This window comes from Lonchura striata, chromosome Z (assembly GCF_046129695.1).
Source record: "Lonchura striata isolate bLonStr1 chromosome Z, bLonStr1.mat, whole genome shotgun sequence".
NCBI classification, from domain to species: Eukaryota; Metazoa; Chordata; class Aves; order Passeriformes; family Estrildidae; genus Lonchura; species Lonchura striata.
The window spans coordinates 27913951-27935822 of NC_134642.1; the positions used below are offsets into that span (position 1 = coordinate 27913951).

The 21872-nt window shown below is 37.2% G+C and overlaps 1 protein-coding gene across 7 annotated transcripts in view; it reads right to left on the reverse strand.

Annotated features, from left to right (window-relative positions):
• The window catches only part of ERBIN (erbb2 interacting protein), a 115955-nt gene that overhangs the window by 47410 nt on the left and 46673 nt on the right, over positions 1-21872 (reverse strand). For 6 of the 7 annotated variants that reach the window (XM_021534393.2, XM_021534395.2, XM_021534400.2 and 3 more), the window contains 3 exons: positions 17214-17303; positions 14862-15059; positions 12138-12255 (listed from right to left, as the gene is read on the reverse strand). In XM_021534393.2, the coding sequence (XP_021390068.2) occupies positions 12138-12255; positions 14862-15059; positions 17214-17288 (391 nt within the window). In that variant the 5' untranslated portion in view covers positions 17289-17303. The remainder of the gene's footprint in view (positions 1-12137; positions 12256-14861; positions 15060-17213; positions 17304-21872) is intronic. The other variant, XM_021534398.2, reaches the window with a different exon arrangement.

Below are 21872 nucleotides of genomic sequence, written 5' to 3' on the forward strand. Positions count from 1 at the left end.
TTTGCTTACATAAGAAATTGCAGAATATTTGATATTTAGCTTAAAGCTTGAGTCTATATTTGTGCAGTATCAATATTGACTTGGTATGTATGGACTTAAGAGATAGCAGCAGACAAGAAAAGCAGTGACAAAACAAAAACTGGTGATAATGAGTGGCAAAGCCACTGTGCTGACTTTTTCTTAAGTTCTATTAAAATTGTGACACCATTTCTTTCAAACTAGACTTTTAGGTCTTTCTTGACAGGAACTTTTTTATCAATACTACCATTGAAACTATTATTTTTGATTCATTGTACTCTGTTACTCAAAGGTAAAAGGCAAGAAAAAAACCATAACATTCACTCAATCCAGGAGTTTAAATACACCTAAGTATGATGGACATTTTTGGGAAATAACTTGCTAAACTCAGAAGCAGAAGGGACTAGGAAGAATGGAACCATCAGTGGTAAAACAGGCCAACATTTCTGACACTTCCTGAGCAGCGTGCATGTTTATGCATACTCACAGGTGTAAATAAAAATACAGCTTTTTATATATATATACACATATGTTAGTACATGTTCATGTGTGTGAGTTCAACCATGTGAAGTTTACTGAATTTGTGAGTGGAGTCAAAGCAGCAGATGGCAATGGGACACTAATTTAATTCATTTCCATTACTCAGTACAAAATCAAAACTAAAAAGGTAATATTTCTAATGTTACAGTTTCATTTCTGTAAAGCAGTAATGCTATTTTTGAGTCCAAGAAAGATTAGGAAACTACCACAGATGGAGTAGAACCATACCTTATCTACTGCTGTCATATACCCTTAGTATATGGGTATATTTTCTCTTTCTTACAAAGAGAAACACACTTCCAAGAAACTCAAACATACATGATCTTAATTCCAGTTGTAGCAATAAACCTCATTCAGCAAAAAGAATATCCATACATGGAAAGCATCTAAGATGACACAATACCCTGAGCCTGTAGAAATGAAGTTACAGATGATTTCTATGAAGTGACCTTCTGGTGTCTGAAAAATAAATCACGACCTCTTTATTGCCGAGGATACAAATTTACCTTCTTAAAATAAGTACTTACACTAATCAGGAAAGCTAAGTTCTTTCTCAGAGAGAAGGAAAATGCTTAAAATAAGCATTTACACTAATCAGAAAAGTTAGCGCTTCCTTGGAGGCCAAGCTATGTCTGAGACTCACTCTGTATCTTTAGTTTTTCTGTTTGAATCATGTTGAGAGATTTCTAAGCTTAGCTTTTCTGAGAGACGGTCTTGGCTTGGTCCTTGGATGAAAGATTGCTCTTGTCTAACACATTAAACCTTGTGTTTGTAATATTAATATTAGTTTCCACTGTCTGTGTCATGAATTCATGGAAGGACAGAAAGCTTAAATTTGCGCTAACTACCTAAAAACTGGAACACTTAGCACATCTGCGAGAGGGGAGAATGTCAATTTAAGTTTACTCTCAACACAACAGCCAAATAAAATATTAGCTATCCAAATACAGACATGGTAAATCAGCATGCTTTTATACATAATCAGAGGACACTGCAGTAGTCCCCTGTTTGACTATGCCTTGGGCAGGAGACAGCAACAGTTTTAACAACAAATTAATAATAGAAATTCAACTGATATGAAAAACCTAATAATGAGGGAGCCTGGAAATTTAACTTTGCTTCTTCAAGCCAGAATTATTATGGTACATACCATCTTAACCAAACTCACTCAGTACTTCAGTACAGATAAACAGGCATCATTCAAAAGAGCACCATATTGAGAATGACAGCATGAAATATACCAAATATTTGTAATACACAGTCAGAAACTACGGGGGGAAAAAAATCAGGAGACTGCTACTCTCTACCACGTGATAGGAAGTTGCATTTACTAACTGGCTAAATAACAATGTTCTGACCACTCCCTTTCCTCCAGCAATACTCCTTCTGCATGCTAGAAACACAAAATTATTGTTTAATTAGTATTGTTTAATTTCTCCCACCAAGAAAAATTCAAAAGGCAAGTAGAAAGAACAATAACTAAGAAGTCAGAGAGACATGAGAAAAAGCTATGAGGGAAAGAAAATGGAGTTGTAAAAAGTGCATTGTAAGAGGAATTGTTGCTTGTTTTTCTGCTTTTCACCTGTCCTCAATATTCTGAATTCTTCTTCCCCATCAAGGAAGCTCAGAAAATCAAGGCATTCTGTGACCACATATATCTTCACTCATTTTTAACATTCTGGCAATTAATCCAGGATAGCAAACTCAAACTTTCCATAAACCTCTCATTAGGTGAATACTGCAAATTGAGATCTATATTCCTTCTAAATCCTATTTTTCTTTTGGGATTTTTACTGCTTTTTCTGTACACTGATACCCAAGTATTATAGAAGACAGTGCAACAGTTCACCTGGTCTGTTGCAGCCTCATTGCACTTTCATTGAAAAGCATTATATGGACAGGTTCTTCAACATATTATTCATTTCATACTTTACATGGTAGCAATCACTGTGCACAACACATTTCAGTGCTCAATCTGTTTATAGATCATGCTCACTGTTTTCCAAAAAAATACAAACCATTGTGCCTCTGGACATGAACATCTGCAGAGCACAGCAGGAGAAAACACAATTTGCTGATCTTTAACCACCAGATCCAACTGAATTGGGAGCAAAGTCCTTTTTGTAGTGTAGCTGACCACAGAAGTTAGATTTATATAATAGTTTTTAGCATTTACTTGTCTGTTCTTTCTTCCCTCTTTTCCCAGATTTCAAGCACTTTTAAACTCCCTGGCCCGTTTCTATCAAAAACAACATTAAACCCCCCACAACAATAACAACCCCCACCCCCCCAAAAACAAAATTAAAAAAGCAACCAAAAAGGAAAAAAAAAAAACAAACAAAAAACCCCACCCACCCCAAAAAAAACAACACAATTCCCCTCCCAGAGCCCAAAACAAAACACAAAAACAAACCCCCAAAACAACAAGCAAAAAGACCAAACAGAAGTTTAAACAAACAAACCAATCAAACCAAGCAAAAAAAAATCTGAGCGAACATTTAAGAACACTTGGCAGTAAGATAAGGAAGAGGAATTAAAAATTCTTGTCTGGATTAAGTCAAAAGCAGAAAACATTCATCATTAAGAACTCTACTTGGCAAAACCTCACCATCTAACCTTGTCGTATTCAATTACAATCCAAGGCCAGCTGTGGCACATGCCCAAAGGACATACCAAAAAGGTCATACAAGGATTTTGGGGTCAACAAATGCAAATCTGGAGGCAATCAACCTTAGTTCTTGATCAGATAACATGACTGAAACACAGAATTTCACCTGATCACCTGATTTCTAACTCCTTGGAGAGCAGTGATTTTTTTTTTTTTTTTTTTTTTTTTTTTTTTTTTTTTTTTTTTTGGTTTTTCCTATAGCCTGTCAAAGCAAGTGTGCTCAAATGTCCTTCTGCCTGGATTAAGGACTGTAAGTATAATTGGGGTCCCCCTCACCATCTGGAGCTACCCTCATCATCTCCCCTACACAGCTCAATGCTCTGTTATCAACTAGAGTCAGTGTAACTTGCAGAACAGGACAAAAAACAGAAAACTTTTTCTCTCCATCAGATACAATTTTTTAAACTCAAATACTGGCAATCCCATAACTATAGAAAATTGTGCAAGTCAGATCCACTGTTAGCAGAATCCTTTACTGCACTGGATCTCAGTGCTGACAGCCCTGTACACTCCTGCTTCGGCCCCAGTGCAGATGGGGGCTTGCTCTGCAGCTCATACTATGGTCATACCTAAATTCAGAAACAAATGCTAAAGCTAGCATGTCCAGACAGCAGTTGTAGAAACTACTACTATATATATATACAGAATTATTATACAGAATTGGCAGTATCTACAGATTTGTAACACTATTCATAGAGTTACACCTCTTCTTACAAAAAAAAAAAAATTAAATAAGCTTAAATAGTACCAAGAAAAACATTTTGGTTCAATACCTAAAATGCACAGAGCAAGAAAATCACTAACACCTGTGAGATCTCTAGAAGCCATACACATGATGTTGTTCCCAAAGGAGTCTGCAACTAGACCTCTCAGTTTGTAGAAAATGTGAAGGGGAAATCTCTCCAAAAAATAGGCACACTAAAAAGCTCTCTTGGAGCAAAATACATTCAACTACAGCCTGCTGTGCACTTAGTCCACTCTACACCCTTGCAAGTATAGAGAACACACAGGCAAACATATAGGTTCAGCTTGCATGAATACAAATTACCTATTTTCTTACCTAACCTAGTCTGTTTATCCTGAGTCCAACTTCTGGGCAAGAAGTTCCACCACAAAAAGAGAAGCTGTTGTTTGTTTTTCCCCTCAGGCCTCTGCTACAACTGTCTTTCAAGCCCATATGGATTTACCAAGTAAAATATTTTTAAGAATATATGCCACAAATCTCCCAAAGAATATGAAAGATCAGTTTGCAAAACCTGAAATTTTAAACTGAAAACCTGAAGGATCAGTCACAGCCTATATTCTTATATAATTATGTATTTACATATTTATGTATGCTACTTAATGCTGTACACCTTCTGAACAAAAATGAGCACTTTTCATTATTCAAAGTAAGCAGTGTATTAGAACCCAAACAATTCAATCCACAATATGGACCCACCTACCTTTATTTTTTGAGCATTTATTCCGCTTTCCATATTCTTTCCTCACTGAAGCTGGTTTCAGACCCACCAGCATTTCATGTCTACAGGAGATGCAAGGCTCAGCTGTAGGACAGCAGTAACACCTTTCCCATTAAAGTTTTGAAGTTTGTGGGTTTGCGGTTTTTATTGCTTTCATACACATGTCCTAGCACAGCTAAGACAGTACAACAAACATGTAAGAGTCTTCCAAGCATTCCTCCTCAAACCATTTGTAAGACCTTCAATTTTTAAAGTAAGTTATGTTAAACTAGGCATGTTCTAGTCATGTCTCTTACATAATGTAAATGAGAAGAAATACGAGTAGCAAGACAGGTTTCTCAATACCTGTTCTGTAGAAAAAAAGGACAGCCAGTAATTCTTAAGTAATTCAGCCAGGCTTCTTAAAGACATGCCTGACACATTAATTTACATAAACTAAAACATGCCTGGGCAGATTAAATTGCAAAATGTTGAACACTAGCAGAGTTTTTGACAATAGTTGCAGCCATAATGCTGTTTTGGACAATTTCCAAGGTTACAGGGTTTCAATCATGTCTAATTCATGGATGGAATGATGTCAAGTGCCCAGGGAAGCACAAAACGTAACCACTGGAAGCTGCTTTGCTTTTCCCTGCCTTGTCCCCTACTACCCTGGACTGCAAAATCAGTGCTGTGCATCCAGTCACTTTTTGCTAGTACGTGACAACTGTCACTCAAAGCACACCCCGTTATAAAAATAAAGATAAAAGTTTCTCCTTGGGGTAATTGGCAAAGTGCATAGTGACAGTGGTGACACTACCTGCAGCTACAGTAAGTTCTGGGTGGACTAAGCACTGGGTTTCAGCTGGGCAGGAGGTTCCTGGAGTCAGGGAAAACTGAATAACAGCTGAGAGACCTATCAGGACTGCCAGGAGACAGACAAGTCCCAACAGTTCTTGCAGGTGAGAGAGAAGTTCTACAGATGAGAAAGGAATGGCCAGGGGAAAGCAATCATGGGAGACTTAAATGGGTCCAGTGAGTGCGGTTGACTGGAAGTGTGAGGAACAGGACATGTGGCTTTAGAAGTGGTGTAGGAGTCTGCGTGGCAGTTCATGAGGATGGGCCACTTCATCCTATGGAGTTGTCAACATGTTGCAAACTTTTTTGGCAACAAAACTGGTCACAATCTACCCATTGCGACTGCTGTTCTGAGCATAAAATGCAAACGGAGAGACCACAGCTTTCTAAGACAGACACCTACACCTGAACAGACCTCCTGAAGTCTCAGAGACTCAGCTGCAGGGAACGCCAGAATCTGGGAGCCCTGCTAGAACCCAACGTTGAGTGCCATGGGTGCAAGTGTGCCCATAGACAAGCTTCACGGCATAAAACACTCACTGAGCAGGGTACCATCTGGGAATCTGAGCAGGCCATTGAGCTCTCACACAGACAGGGTGATGACCCTCCAATAAATCCTTGGGAGTTGAAGTTAACATCCAACCCAAGCAAGTAGGATCAGCTAATTCACATGGCAAGGGAGAACGACTTTTGTCTCAGCTCAGAGCATGAGAAAGAATGCTCCCTGTGCTACCAATCCCCTAAAAACAGATATGATGTTCTAGAGTTAGGAGAAGAATCTAGGATAGGTAGTTAAGATCCCGAAGAAGAGAATTCTACTAAATTTGAATAGTTATCTTCATACTATTTGTATAGTTATCTTTACCTAATTACAGCATTCTAATACCTGAAGGGCCATACAAGAAAGGTAGAGAGGGACCTTTTACAAGAGCAAGTAGTGACAGGACATGGGGTGGATAGGACTACATTTAGATTTGATGCTAAGAAGAAAGTCTTTACTGTGAGGGTAGAGAAAACTGGCTGCCCAGAGAAGATGCGGATGCTTCCTCACCTGGAAGTATTTAAGGCTGGGTTGGATGGGACTCTGAGCAACCTGGTCTAGTGAAAAATGTCCCTGTTTCTGTCAAGGGAGCTGAAACGAGATGAAATCAGAAGTCCCTTCCAACACAAATTATCCTATTCTACGGTCCTAGTCTATGCTTGTCTTTACATGTAAATCCATATCTACAAACGCTACAATTACTTTTACAGTAACTTTTCTTGTGTTATAAATATTTCTTTTGAGTCCAAGAAGACATTTTTAATAAACTTATTTCAGAATTTCAGATACATACACTCAAATTTCACATTCAAAACCTTATCTGCGTTGAAATTTCATTTCCATTCACATCCTGTCTTACACACAAATAATTTTACTGTGAATAGACAGATTCTTTTCAGTATCTTCAATATGACAATGTATTTAAGGAAAAAGTACTGCAAACACTTGAAAAAAGACTTTAAATAGAAAGGCTGCCTACATTTAGTGCACATTTATACATTTATACACTATCACAGAATTACACTCAGAATTTGCAGGAAATCAATTATCTTTTGTTTCACTATCACAGATGATTTTAAAACCCTGGTTGTGTCCACCTCTCTGTCAGTGTAAGTGGAGAAACAGCAAATTTACAGCAAGTTAATTTGTATTCAGGATCTTTCTGTTTTACTTCTTCCTGCAGAAAATGAAACTTGAATCTGCCTCCCTCTATTACTATGAACAATTCTCAATCCCTTGGAAAAGCCATATTCCTAAACGTACCAGATGGGCAACACGAAACTGGATAGTTTCTTGAATTCTCATTCTCCAATTCCACAACTTCTGGCATATTGCAGACAGTTTGCCAAATCAACAGATTATTTTAGAACATTGAAGAAAACATATTTGATATAAATTTGCATCTGTTAACAAAATTCCTTAAAATTACTGGAATAACTTTATAGGCAGATATGACTGAAGGCAGGGGGGTGAGGGTTTTCTTAGGTTTAGGTTGTCTATTTTTCCATGAAGATTCCTTGTAATATAGATTAACAAACTGATAGGAGTAATTTTGCTGTAACATCGCTGTGAAAGAAATATCTAAGAGATGACTGAAGGTAAGTTATTTCCAAAGCCCCAGGTTACACTTGATCTTGCTAGCAATTTGCTCATCTTGCTGTTTAAGCCTCCAAAGGCCTGAATAATATGGAACTTAAAAATTCACTATTTTTCTTTCACCACCTGCATGTAGGGAAAGGTAGATCATGTCACTGTTTCCCACTAGACTAACCCACAGACACAAGCAATTTCAAGTGCATTTCCCAAACTTCCAGGAAAGCCTGATTTTCCTGGCAGTCACCTCATCCTATGTTTCAGCCTTTCAAACCACTTGATTCAAGAAACCTGTAAAGCTAAGTCTTCTCTACATTTAGATATGCCATCAGACACTGCACATAAATGCTTTCCCCTTCTTCAAAGAAGAATCAAAAATATTTCCTTGACAGTCTTCCACATTGCCCTAGATGCATGATAAGGTTGGCATGCCAGAGCCACAAGGAAATGATTGTTGCCTAAAGTTTAACTCCAAAAGACACTGATTTAGGGTGAAGAGTGGTTTTGCAGGGTTTTTTGGAAGGTGATTTTTTTTTTCCCTGTACAGCTGTCAATACATACATAAACTGGCCATACAGGATTAAAAATGCTTTAATTTCCTTTAGCCTCATAAATAATTTTTTTTTTTTTTTTTTTACACTGGAACCACATTCTGTATGCTGCAACTTCTTTTTAAGATGTAACCCATTAGGTTACAGGGGTGGGGGAAAAGGCATCTCTCAATGCTTTGTATAGTGCATGATGTAATTTCTGGTATAGGAATGCAGTTTATTTTTGAACCATTTGTTCAAGTATGATTTAATCTTTGTGACTAGGCTAGCACAAGGCTTCAGCTAGAAATTTAACAGCTGAGGTGTATCTGGAAAGAAGCATCAAAATACTTGTGATATTAAGGGTTCACAGTTACCTTGGGAATCAGGTTGAAATGCCATAAAAAGGCAGTGGATGTCCTCACCAAAAACCTACAGAATTTATTAACTACTACGAATAATAAAAACAGAGTTAAGACTAACTCTAGTCTATGTTTGCTGCACATATAACAGCAATTTGGCATTTCTAGGTTATACTTGCACAACAACCACTTCAGCAGCCAAGGATAATACATTCCAGACCACACTCTTGTACAAAGACTTCTCTGTGCTCGTCAACTCACAATCATTAAAGGCTTGCGTTCTAATTCAGCACATTTTAAAACATACATCACTTCAAACAGCAGATAATCTGACAGAAGAGAAGTAGTCAAGTGAAGATTTGTGAATTAAAAAACCACCCTTTCTGGCTCAAGAAGACCCAATAAGAGAAGGTGCTGCATGCCAGGCGCATACAGGGAAACATGCATGTCTCCTGGCTTCCTGTATTTTACTAGACTTTCCTTAGGTTTCTATTTTGGTCACTGTTGGAGGATGCTAGATGAGATGAATCCTTGTTCTGATAAAATGTTAATAAATATTCTTGTATCAGCATTTGCACATGTTCTGTGTCTCCATTAGTTTTATATATTGTGTGCATGAAACCAAACCCATTTAAGCCAGAAATTGAAAGAGCAAGATTTTTCCCATGCACAGCAGCCTGAATTGCTGCTACTAAAGTCCAGGGTAAAGGAGCAGAAAAGGCCTTTGCATGCTATCCATAGATGTTTAATTCAGCTGCGCAGGGAGGTGTTCAGGTCTCCGGCACGCACACACTCCCCAGGGGCCCGGGGTCACCCTGGTCTCGGGGCAGTACAAAGACATGGGAATCAGGGAATAGGGAAGGAGTGGGTACATAGGAACAGACATAGGAACAGGGGAAGGAGCCAGTGGGGTTTTAACAGCTTTGAGGGAAGCTTCTTGTGTCTCCTTATCACACCCATGCAATTAGAGCACCACTGCTTTCTTGGACTAAAACCTTTTATGTAACAAATCTGCTATCTTGAAAAATTTCTGTAATTTTGATCTTTCATCTAAACATCAAATATTAAGCACACACATATATATACACATATAATTCTACTTGGACAACTGGATGGTCTCCCATATGACTGGTCGCACTCTGTAAGCCAGACTGCAATTCATTAGGTAACCTGGAAACATTTTAAATTTGAAGCTTGGTTTTTCATTTTCTCATCAGCTCTTTAAACAATTAAATACTTTGGTTAATACATCTGATTATGCCTATGCCAGAAACAGCTCTAATATTTTATGTGAAAGTCCTATTGTATTTCATGTATACTGGTATTTGAAAACTGAAGTCTAACTATTCTTCTAAAAATAAATCTTTAAAAATAAATGCATATTTGATGTCAAGGCATCTGCACTTCATGATGTAGCCCAATCCATCTCATAAGGAAAGACTTCATGGTATATTAATACTTCAGGAAAAACAGAGGAACTATCACCATTCACTTGACACAACCACAGGAACCTGAAAACCACTAAATTATTTTAGAATTTGGTATCTCTCATCATCCTGCACTTTTTGGGCCTCATCTCTACTAATGATGTTTTTTTCTTAAACTAAAAAGTACAGAAGTACACATTCTATTCTTTTGAGATTTAACAGAAAAAGGAAGAATTGCAGATTTTGATAAATGTTGCTATTCTTAGAAAAGTAGTAAAATACCTCCTATTTGGCTCTATTATAGACACCCATTAGAACAATGAGAAAGTGAGCAGTAAATTCTTACAAAGAGAAAAACAGACACAGGGGAGGACAGTAGGCTTGCAGTTGTCAAGAGAAAAATTTTCTATGGTTGAAACAGTGGAGAGCTGAAGAGAAAGGGAAAGGTACTTATGCCAACAAACAAAGTCTCAAATAATACCAAATTTATTACAGAATAAAGACCACTATTTCTTACTGCACCCAGCAGGAACAAACAGGGACTCTAATTTGGCTCTTTTAATTTTACAGAGGTTTTAGAGCTACTGGAGACAAGACGACCTCAGTAAACAAGGTTCTGACCTCAGAACTATTTTTTATGTGCAACACTAGTCAGAGAAGCAATCCAAATTGTGATAAATCTCACACCAGGCACATGATAATAGTTTAAATAAGCTTGTACTCCCTGCCACTTCTCTGAAGGGTGTTAAAAAAAAACCTACCCTCTAGAAAACAGAGATAGATAGTTTACTGGGATAGTGTATCATATCCCTCAGAGGACAAGTGCTCTTTCAGCACTGACCTCTGCAGGCTTAGTTCTGGGCCATGACATTTCAAGCAGACAAGTAGGTCCCTGGCTTCAGCTGCCTATTTATGTACATGAGCTATGGATTTCGCCAACAGCAGCACACAAATTCCCTTTTGCTGCTTTTAAGTCTTCCACATTGAGAACCTGTGCTGCAAACAGTTAATACTTTCAACAGTTCAGTCCAGGACAAGAAGATTCTTTCTCTCTTGTGTGTTACTGTGACAGTTTTAATGCCAGTATTCTTAAAGAAAGACTATCAATCCACTTGTACCAGGAACAGATCAGTAACAACCAGATCAATTTATCACACCAAATGTTGTGTTCAATAAGTAGAGATAATAGAGTAAGAGTTTAAGTACAGATTGGGCTAAAACAAACAACAAAGGAAAATGCCAACACCACAACAACTGGAATGCTTCTTTAGTAAAGCAGAACTTACTTCTCTTTATGGAGTGATAATTACTTAGCAACCCAAATAAAACAATAAATTAAATTACAAAATCTTTGGAATATTTATGTAACTCTTATTTTCAAGTATTATTTCAATGAGGTATCCTCTTACTTAACTTTAAATTAGTAAGACAGAACTATTCTCCTCAATTAGCATGACTTTTCTCTCATGTAAGTCACACAACAAAGTTCGATGACAATGTTATTTCAATTTCCTCACAGTTGATCACATCTGCCAGCCAAAGCAGCACCCATCAGTAAAGCCCCATGAATACAATACTTAACTGACAACATTTCATACCGTATAGAAGTCTGACTCACACAGAATGACAGATTTTTAACAAGTCAGGCAAGTGAACCAAGTCATATCTATGGACACGTAAGTACACTTCCCCATGCAATAGAAGTTACCATCCCCAGAGCAGGACAGCAAAGCCAAGTCCTACTATACTACAATATTCCAAGAGCTTATTAAAATAACCTCAAATCAATTTTCATATTAAATAAATAATATTAATAAAAACCAGCAAAATTTACCAATTGTGCAAACTTTTGCAAACTCTCTTCAATATACTGACAGATGACAAAAGTTACTAAAATTAATGTTTGAGCTTATGTATTTTGAGGGAATATTAAATGCCAGACAGCACTGTCTACAAATCAATCAATATAAGAGATACAATTAAATATCACAACCAGATAATAAAAGAGCATCTTTTTATTGTAAGCATGGATTTAGAGTAGTAATTTTAAAATTACTAGCTGTGCAGCTTCTAGAAATTATGGTTCCACTAGTGTCTTTGTACAGTCAATGGTGATTTGCCTTTTAGTTACCTCAATACAATAAGCAAAGTGACTTACCATTCTTGCTGACATCCAGTTCCCTGAGATTAATGAGATTTGCAATGGATGCTGGCAATGTGGTTAGATCATTGTCTGGCAAACTCAGCTTGTGTAGAGACTGACAGTTAAAAAGTTGCTATTGAAACAAAGGAAAAAGTAAATGTGATTTTCTCTCAGTTTTCTCTATCCAGCTTTTGTTTTTAACCCCTTGAAACTTCTGACCTCATGGCCTGAAGACCAAGCTATACAGACTTTTGGTCTACCAAAAATTTTTCACTAGTTTCCTTCAAAATTGACTCATATTACAACACTTAAGAAAAAACTGTAGATGGTTACAAGGCAGCAGTTATGCTTAATACTTCCTACAAATTCCTTCCAGGATCTCAGAAACTGTAACCTGTAGTTACCTATAGACCTGCAAACATTGCAAAACATTTTCTGTAATAGATATGCCATGTGACAACCCAGAGGTAAGTAGAGTTTATTCAAAAAAGAAAAGAAAAAATTGGCAGACATATCTTTTGAAGTCAAATCGTTCTGGAACACAGATATTTCTTCCTGTTCATGCTTCCTACCATAAGTACAAAAAAAATCCAAAAAAGTTGAAAAAAACTTAAAAACTAGTGAAAAATATTGAACTAGTGAAAAATCAAACCAGTCAAAGCTCAAGCTAGGGGTACAGAAAACTGTCTAATCTCTTCTGTATACATGTATTACCATCCTTATCAGATACTATCTCAGAGCCAGATCTTTTTTCTTAAATGCAGGGTAGCTAGAGATTCTTCCTCAAAAGCTTAAGAAATTGACAAAGCAGGGCAAATAATGTAATAAAAGAAAAAACCTCAAGATATGCAGGAAACTTACACATAGTATAAAATAAATATCTCTAAGAATGAAGTTGAAAAGATTAATCTGAAAAATTTATGATGAGTATTCCTTTCGTAACAGCTTTGGATAATGTCATTCATAAACGCCTTGACTTAGTTATTTTCTCTTCTGGAATTCTGATCCATGAAGGGTTTATTGACTAAAAAAATTTATCCCAATCACTGCCATACAATGGGCTCAGTTTGACCAAAATTTTTCTGTTAGAACTCATTTATCATTAAGGCTTTGAAGAATTACAAGTCACTTAAGATACTTTGATGAGCTCAGGTGTTTTGGAGCCATTCCCTTATTTCAAGGATATATACTTAGACTCTTTCCCTGGAAAGCAATAATCTGAATTCTTGGAATCATTAGAAATTTCTCTGATAACTCAGGTCAAGGCACACGCAGCACAAGGTATTGCAAAATCTCCTAAAGGAAAATTGAAGGGGAAGGGAGGATGATGTTGACTTTGCAGTTGTTCCTTTTGTTGTTCTTTTTCCAGTGTTTATATATTCATAATTACTAGCAGTAAATGCAGGAAGCCACATAATTAAAGAGTGTTTTACTAAATAATTCTCATTTCTTCCAAACAGCAGCGTGAGAGAGAGAAGTGAAACTGTTAACAGCTTGAGCTTTTCAGCCCAAATGCATGCTGTGACTCCTGGAGTAAAACAGGGTACTTTTTCAAATGTGATTTAGTATATAGGATGAAGGAGGATGAAATAATTTCAAGTACCAAGTCAGTTTTGAAGCTGAGACTATGCACCAACATTTCATGCAAAGTCAATTCCTTCCCTACCACAACCTTTCTCTCCTCTAGTTTGCTCATGCTGTGCCCTTGACAAGTCAGCTAAATTAAGGAGCTACACTGTAAGAATTGACTTTTGAAATAAGTTGGAATTCTGAAAAGATTCAGAGCAATTAAAAAAACACAACAGTCACACTGATGGGTCATAAGCAGCCTCAAAACAGATCAGAAAACAGTACTGGGGCAAAGAGGAAAGGTGAGAGTGGGAATGTATTAACAGGGTTTCAGAAAACTAGAGAGGGCCTGATAAGTATCACACTGTTCATATTTGAAATGGCTTAATTGAAAGCCTTTTTCAGAGTTGGAAGACTAAATAGAATGGAAAAGGAATACACAGCTTGAAACTGTGTCTCCATATTGGCTAAGATAATTTCAAATATCACAGGCCTTCCCCTATATTTTTTCTTGGAAGTTTAATTATAACAATTTTGGTCCAATGAATAAAAATCACTTTGACTACATCTTCACTACCCCTAATCTCTCTGCTTGTGTCCTTTGCCATATTTGCATTTATATGTGGGGGTGTTTTGTTTTGAAAATTGAAAGGAAAGCAAAAAATAATGACCAAAATCACCTAAAAGCTGGAAAAAATCTTTAGTTTCTCAGAAATATGCTTTTAAGTTTTACTTATTATAATATAAAAACACATACTCTTGAAGCAAGTGTAGGCTATTACATGTCCCTGCAGTTACGAAAATAAAACCAAAACCCAAAAATGAACATAAGACAAATGCTCAAGCAATCTTTCTAATCACATGGATAATTAAACTGTCAACTAGACCATGGCAAGTGGTAGCCTATCTACTTCAAAGTGCACAGAAACAGATTTATTAGCCAGTCTTTTCTGCTTTGTAACTCTCTTGAGCTGGATCTGTTGCCTGAGTAATTTCATTCTAGTTCATGTAACAAAATAGTCCAGCTGGAATGCATAAGCTTTCAGTCTACCAAGGCTGCTTCATAGCAAACTATGGCCCAAAAACTGAATCTGGACACTATCATCTCCTACAATGCTGGTAAAGTAAATATGTAGTAAGTGTACCTAAAAGGAAAATCATCCAACATACCTTTGGAAGCTCTTCAATCTGATTAGCATCTAAATACAGTTCTTCCAAGGTCTTTTCAAAAGTAAAAATCTCCTTAGGCACCTGCTCCAGGCTGCAGTGAGAATAATCAAGTGTAGTCACAGTTTCCTCCTCTCCACGCAGACAGCGGCATGGCACCAGCCGCAAAAACAAATTCCGCTTCGTTGTCATTTTTAGGCACTGCAAAAGGGAAATTGGTCAATTTAAAAACTAGGACAACGTCAGAAATTCCCATGTGCAGCTTCCACTGGCTGGAAAATACTGAAAAGAAATAGCATATATATGTTTCTGCATATATATTTGTATACACATAAGACACAGTGAGGAGGACAGACTTAATTTCTTTTAAATACAACAGAACTCTGATGACATTAAATGGCTTAACACATCTACAGATGCCAGAAGATGAAGCCAAAGTTTAGCCTGTGACTTGTCACCAACTAGCACAATCCACCAAATAGAATGCAGAGAATCAGAGAACTTTGAAACAGGCATTTCTGAACTGTTAATTGTGCCTTTACAATACAGCTTATCAAACCTTTACAAAGATCAGTAGGATATTTTTGTTTAGCAGAACAAATTCACCTCTACAAAGAATTAAAATGTAGCATAGGAAATCTAATCAGTTTTTTTTTTTTTTGTACATGTAAATTCAAATACCTTAATTCCAAATCCCTCATTTAATGACAGAATACAATAAAAAACCCCCAGTTCCTACCAACTGCTCTATCTGCAGTTTAAACAGACAGGTTTCCAAGTTCAGAGATAACAAGATGACCTCTTCTTGCAACTTCACTCCCTTTGGAGAACTTCAACACATCTTGCTGTGCACACTGGAACAAAAAAATTTCAGCTTGCTATGGGAATGTACCTCTCTTCCTTTAAACTCATTGTTACAACAGTTCCCTCTATTCTCCATGACTTCTATATTATCCCAATTTAGCCTGAGAAGGCAAACCTAAATGGTGCTGACTCGCTAATCACTGACAGCACAAACCAGCAATGTTCCTGCCTCTTTTCTCCTCTGCAACAGCACAAGTTTAGGTCTCTTTCTCTAATTAGCACTGGATTTTCACAAAATCTTCAAAATGTCACCTCATGTTTCAAGTTTGGCTGAAATCAGACAACAGACTCAATTTTTCAAGAAGGACCAACATATGCGGACGAACAACATGATCATGTCAGCTTCATTTCCTCAGGAAATTGGCCTAAAAATATGTACTTCTCCAAAACAGCACTAAGTATTTATTTTCTCAATCAAACTGCCAACACTCCAAATGAAAATATGCCTTTTTTATCTCCTTTTTTTTTTTGAACTGCTGAAATTATATTTCAATTTCTGGGCTAGTGATAGGAAGGTTTCTCCTTCAAACGCCAAAAAAGTCTTTCAGACACATTTAGTAGACTGCACTTCAACTTTCAGACAGTATGTTAGTAATTCAGGGAGAACAGAAAATACCATGCCCATGGCACTGTGTAAAGTCACAAGCAAGACCCCTTTTCTCACTAAGACACAGAAACAAATAATGCACTTGGATTTTCCTCTATGTGCAGCTTAGCTTTCCAAATACTTCACAGTAGGTATAATTCATATGGCAACAGATTAAGGGACTGCTATACTTTAGTGTTTTCATTGACCAGAAGTAGAATGTATCACACAGGCTGTGAATAGTCAAGATTCTAAATACATCCATTAAAAAAAATGGATGAAACTTTTCATTAGAATAGTGGGATGTCAAAACCTCTTTGTTTAACAATGCTTACAGGTTGCTAGAATTTTGTTACAACATTGATTATCAGAACACAGTATTTCCCATAAAACTGCAGCCATTTAAACAAAAAGTGATCTAATTTTTTTTTTTTTAATATTTAACTGTATTGCAACATGAAGAGATTGGAGACTGAATTTCACACTAGGGATCTTCACAAAATGGGAAAGTCAGAAAAACAGACAGCATAACCTCCTCCTGCCTCTTTCACAGGAACAGACTCAAGAATGACATCCTCCAGCCACCCACAGACAGATGCCAAAGATGCTATGGAAACTGATGTGCTCACTGGTCAAAGTTATCCATGCCTCCTCCAAGCCTCTGATGTGGCACATGAAAAAAACAAGTTGAATTCCCTGGCCAACATCTGAAAACAAAAAGCCTTTGACAAAAAAGAAATTTTGTCTCATTTTGCTAGTAGTTCAAAGAATGGCAAAGCTATGGAAAAACACAATACTTCTAAAAGAAGCATCACAGCAGTCTCTTTAAACAGGAGTATAAACAGAAGAACATATGTCATGGAAACAAGCATTGGAAGCAGAGATTGTACATGTGAATTGATTACCAGAAGTCTGGCAGGGAAAGGCACACCTATATGCCACCAGCTGCAGCCGTCAATAAGTTGATTTTGTCCAGCCATTTCAACTTCTGAGAACTATATTTTGAAAGCAGAATATTAAGACGTTTACTACACGTTTCATATAAATAACAAAAAAGATACTACTCATTATTAAAATCCCTCAAAAAACACATTTGTTACACTGTTTACCCCCTCTTCTTCAGTGGCTGTTCTTTTCACACTGAGTCCTACTTGTCCATGTCTCCACAGTTTCTGAAGCATCAGAACTCTTAAAGCCTAACAATGCAAACCCCACACATACCTAGTTTTCCTAACTTATTCCTCTATTTTGAAAGAGAGAGCTTGAGATTTTTGGAATGGGTGGGGGAAGAAAGACCTGGTAAAAGATCACATGCATCCATAGCACCATAAGCAGATTAGTTAACAAATGCCTGGACAATATCACAGTGCTGGGTCATATCTCCTTCGGCTACTGTGTCCCTTTAAATATCTAAGCTCACAACACATCTTAAGCCAAAACAGTTAAAACTCATATATAAGTATCATATAAACAAACACTGATTTGACCAATAAAGCACTGATTTGACCAACCTAGGCTTTTATCTAATTGTAACTCTTCAAAACCCAGAATGAACCAAGAAAGCTTCATTTAAGTGAAGGCAGGAAACTGCAATGTGATTTATTTCAAAATTATTTTATGTTTGTTCAAATTTTACTTATCTACACATACAGGAAGAACTGTATAACACTCATGTTCTACAACAGAGATGGCTACCAATACTAGGAAATGGGTGCGTCAGGATAGTGGCAGGAAGCATTCCCCACTGTCACTCTTCTGCAATATATATTTTATAAACCAACAGTCAGACATACACATTTCTTATCTGTCTCTGTCTACCGGTCTTGTCGTCAGTTGCCCAAGCATAAAAATTGTAATGGATGAAAGGAATGAGAAAATACAAAAGAGAATCTGCTGTTAGAACTATCAAAGACAGGAAAACGTTATTTCACACACATATGCTTTTCTTATGTTGCTCAAATAGGAACTCCTTCATGTTTAGTTCATAAATACACAGTGTAAATACACAATGTGCAGAAAGGGACACAAAGGATAATGACTTTTTACTGCCCATAAAACAGGCAAATCTAGTGGGCAGAAATCTTGATTTCCTAATATACCTAATATCAGACTACCTGAAGCACCAAATCCAACAATGTAAAATTGTCTTGCAGACCTACAACATTGTGATGGCTTATTTTTCTCCACTACTTAACAACTCCATTTCTTTAAGAGGCAGATATAATAAAGACCTCAAAGCAGAAAAAAGGAAAAACATGAAACACAAATAAAACCTCCTTGTTCCCTAGATCATTAGAGCCTTGACATAAGTTTACCTGGGTTCAGTGTTCAGAGCCAACAGGAAAATTATGACCTTTATATAATTCTTGGGTTGTTTAGCATTTTTTTTTTCACTTCTTGAAGTAAAGGGGAAAAAATCACTCTGCACAGGTTGCAGGTGTATATCTTCTCCACTGTGGACAATGGGAATCTCTGTTCAAGTGCCTGAAGCACCCTGCCCCCTCCTTCACTGCCTCTGGTGTCTGCAGGGCTGTCCCACTTTTCTTGACTGGCTATTGTACAGTTGCTTTTAATGCTTCCTTAAATACGTCATCACAGGTAGTACCAAGATTGCTGACTGACTTAGCTTTGGCCACTAGTGGGCCCATCTGGAATTAGTTCCAACCAGCATGGGGGCAGCTTCAGGCAGCTTCTGCATTTGGTGAAGTCACACTGGCAGACTCCTTGTAGGATCCCAGGAGATAAGGGGCTAATGTGTTTGTCTCCAAGACAAGTAGCAGGGTGGCTGTGGCACCAAGGACTTTAGGTAACAGCAGCCAAGGACTGTTGGCAATAACATGCTGTGAGAAAGAACAAGATGTGACTGGACAAGGGGCCCTACAGAGGTAGGACAGCACTTTTCTGGAACAAAGGTCTTTGATCTACCTCCTGGAGATAAGCACAGCACAAATAGAGAAATGAGGTGGAGAAGCAGGCTGTATGGGGGGAACAAGACCACCAAAAGCCCCCAAAGCCCTCTGACCCATTTCCACAAAGACTTGGAAAAACAGACAGTGCATGATGACTAATTAACATAGAAAATTCAAAACTTTTCTCCAGGTCCAGGGAAAAGCCACCCAAAACCAAGCCCAAGTGAATGAGTGTCCCTAGACCCTGGACATCCTATTGGCTAGATCAATACTGGAGCCAGGACTGTCTCTCTCTTTTACTCCCTCTCTCTCCATCTTTAATATGTCTCTGTTTCTCCTACCTTTCACCCTACCCCTTTATCCAAAATCCACTGCTGTATACTTACATTAGTAGGTGTAGGACTAACATATCAACTTGCACACCATGTTTAATTAAATAACAAGACTTCATAAGCTTTTGTGGACTCTCTAATTTTAGTTATTCCTTTTGAAAAGCATCCACAAATCTTAGGTTCTCCCTTCCCCTTTCAGGTGGGACATCATACTCTAAGTACTAAATCCTTTCCACCTACACCCAATACAAACTATGAACAGTAAAACTAAATAGAATACAATCATGTAAACTATTGGTTTGAACACAGTGAAAGAAAACAAGGTCAACAGCAAGCTTGGATATGCACTAAATTCTAATCCAGAAGAGACTAGCATCATTTAGTGAACCATGACTCTTCCCTTTAACTCTGATGATTTCCTGCATACTACCATCGCCCATTTACCTGGCAGTTCAACAGCATCTGGAGACCTGCCAGAACCCCATGGGATACTTTCAGTTTAATCTCAAGTAGAGCTTAGAATCACAGTAATTTTGTCCTCAGTCTATGTTAATTTGTTTTGAAATTAGTCCCTTAGATTTCCTGTCTGATGCTAACAGGATGGGATCACTCATGGTCAAAAAGTGCTGCTTCCCCTCACAGGCCTCGTAAAAGGATGTTACATCAGCAGCAGTTGAAAATGAAACCAAGTATCAGATGTCTATACAGAAAGGCAAGATGAACTAGGCACACAAAATACACGGTGAAGTACTTTTTAGTCCACCTCACTGTCTACAAGCTAGAGCAGAATTATGGAACTAAGCACGCAAACACAGAAAAGGGAAAGATTGTGTTGGGGAGTATGTAACCTAATATGCTGCATGACAAGTACAGAAAGGCTTAATTGACCAGCTGACAGAAGTCCTAACATTTTCATGTTGAAACAAAGAATTGTGAAAAAACCTGCAAGGGGTTTTACTCTGCCTAAAGCAGCAACAAGCATCACAGATAAATGAGCACCATTTCAATATGAAGCTATAGTCTGAGGCTCCTCAGCTCTGTTATAAAAACAATGCTCAACTGCATCCATGGCTGTGTGTCCTCATACAGGCAAGGAACATCAAAAAACATGCTGTGCTTGCTCAGAGGCAGCATTCAGAGAAAAAGAAATAAAAGCCATTACTCTTGAAACAACAATAGTGAATGGTAACAACAGGAGGAAGAACATGTTAGTAAATACAGTGAATGGCCAATTGTTAAATGAAAAAATATTAAGGATGCTTGCTAAATTTTTTGAGAAAGCTAATGGAACAGAGAGCACAGAAATTAGATTTTTTTTACTGATCCAGCATACCAGAATGTAACCATACCCAGCATTCTCTACTCCTAGCTTAATAAATATCAAGTTCAAGGTTTCTCTTGGGGTTAACTATTTTGCAAGTTCTCAGTGCCTCTACACATTAAAATAACCAAAACAAACCACCTGAAACCTTCCACCCATCTCCAAGGCCTAGGGCAGCAAGATAATTTCAGTTAATTGCCAGAAAAGCAATGTCAGGTATGAATTCTGGAAACATTTTCTTAAATTATGTCTTTTTCTGCATTCTATAAATAAATTCAAACCAAATTTCTGTTTTGTTTTGATTTAAAATAATCAGAAATCCTTTACATAATTACAATGCAAAGCTTCTCATCAAACCATACTTGTAAAATATCTTTACTTGTTGCAGTTGCAATGCTGTTACCTGTGTCAGTAACATTTTCTTTATTTAACAACAGCATTTTCCTCTTTTACTGGAATGAAAGAATCTGTAACTAGGTATGTACTATAACAGATATTTTTTAGCTGAAAAGTTAATCTAAACTGCCTACACTAAAACAAACCTCAGGAGCTAATTTAACAAGTAAAATACACCCTAAGCATATCAAAAGAACTCTCTAGAATAATTATTTCTATTTACTTTCTAAAATAAAGTAGTCAGCAGTACTTGGCCATATTATGGCAAAAGGTTAATAATGACAAAACCAAAATGAGTCTGTCAAAACAGAACAAAATTATTATTTTTAAAGTGAGAAGAAAAAAATCTCTGGCAAATAACCTATGTAATATAATGTTCAAGTGGAGCCTTTAACTGAAATGCAGTAACACTCAATATCCTTATAAGCCAAGACATCAGTAAGTCAGATGTATATGGGAATATATATCTGTAATTCAATTACCCTAGTATTTTTTGCAGAGAGACAACATGACTCAGCACACAGTCCAACCAGTTCCTACAGGTCACTGTCAGTAACTTTTTGACATAAGTGGTAGAAGAGCCAACAAGGAAAGGTGTGTTCTTGG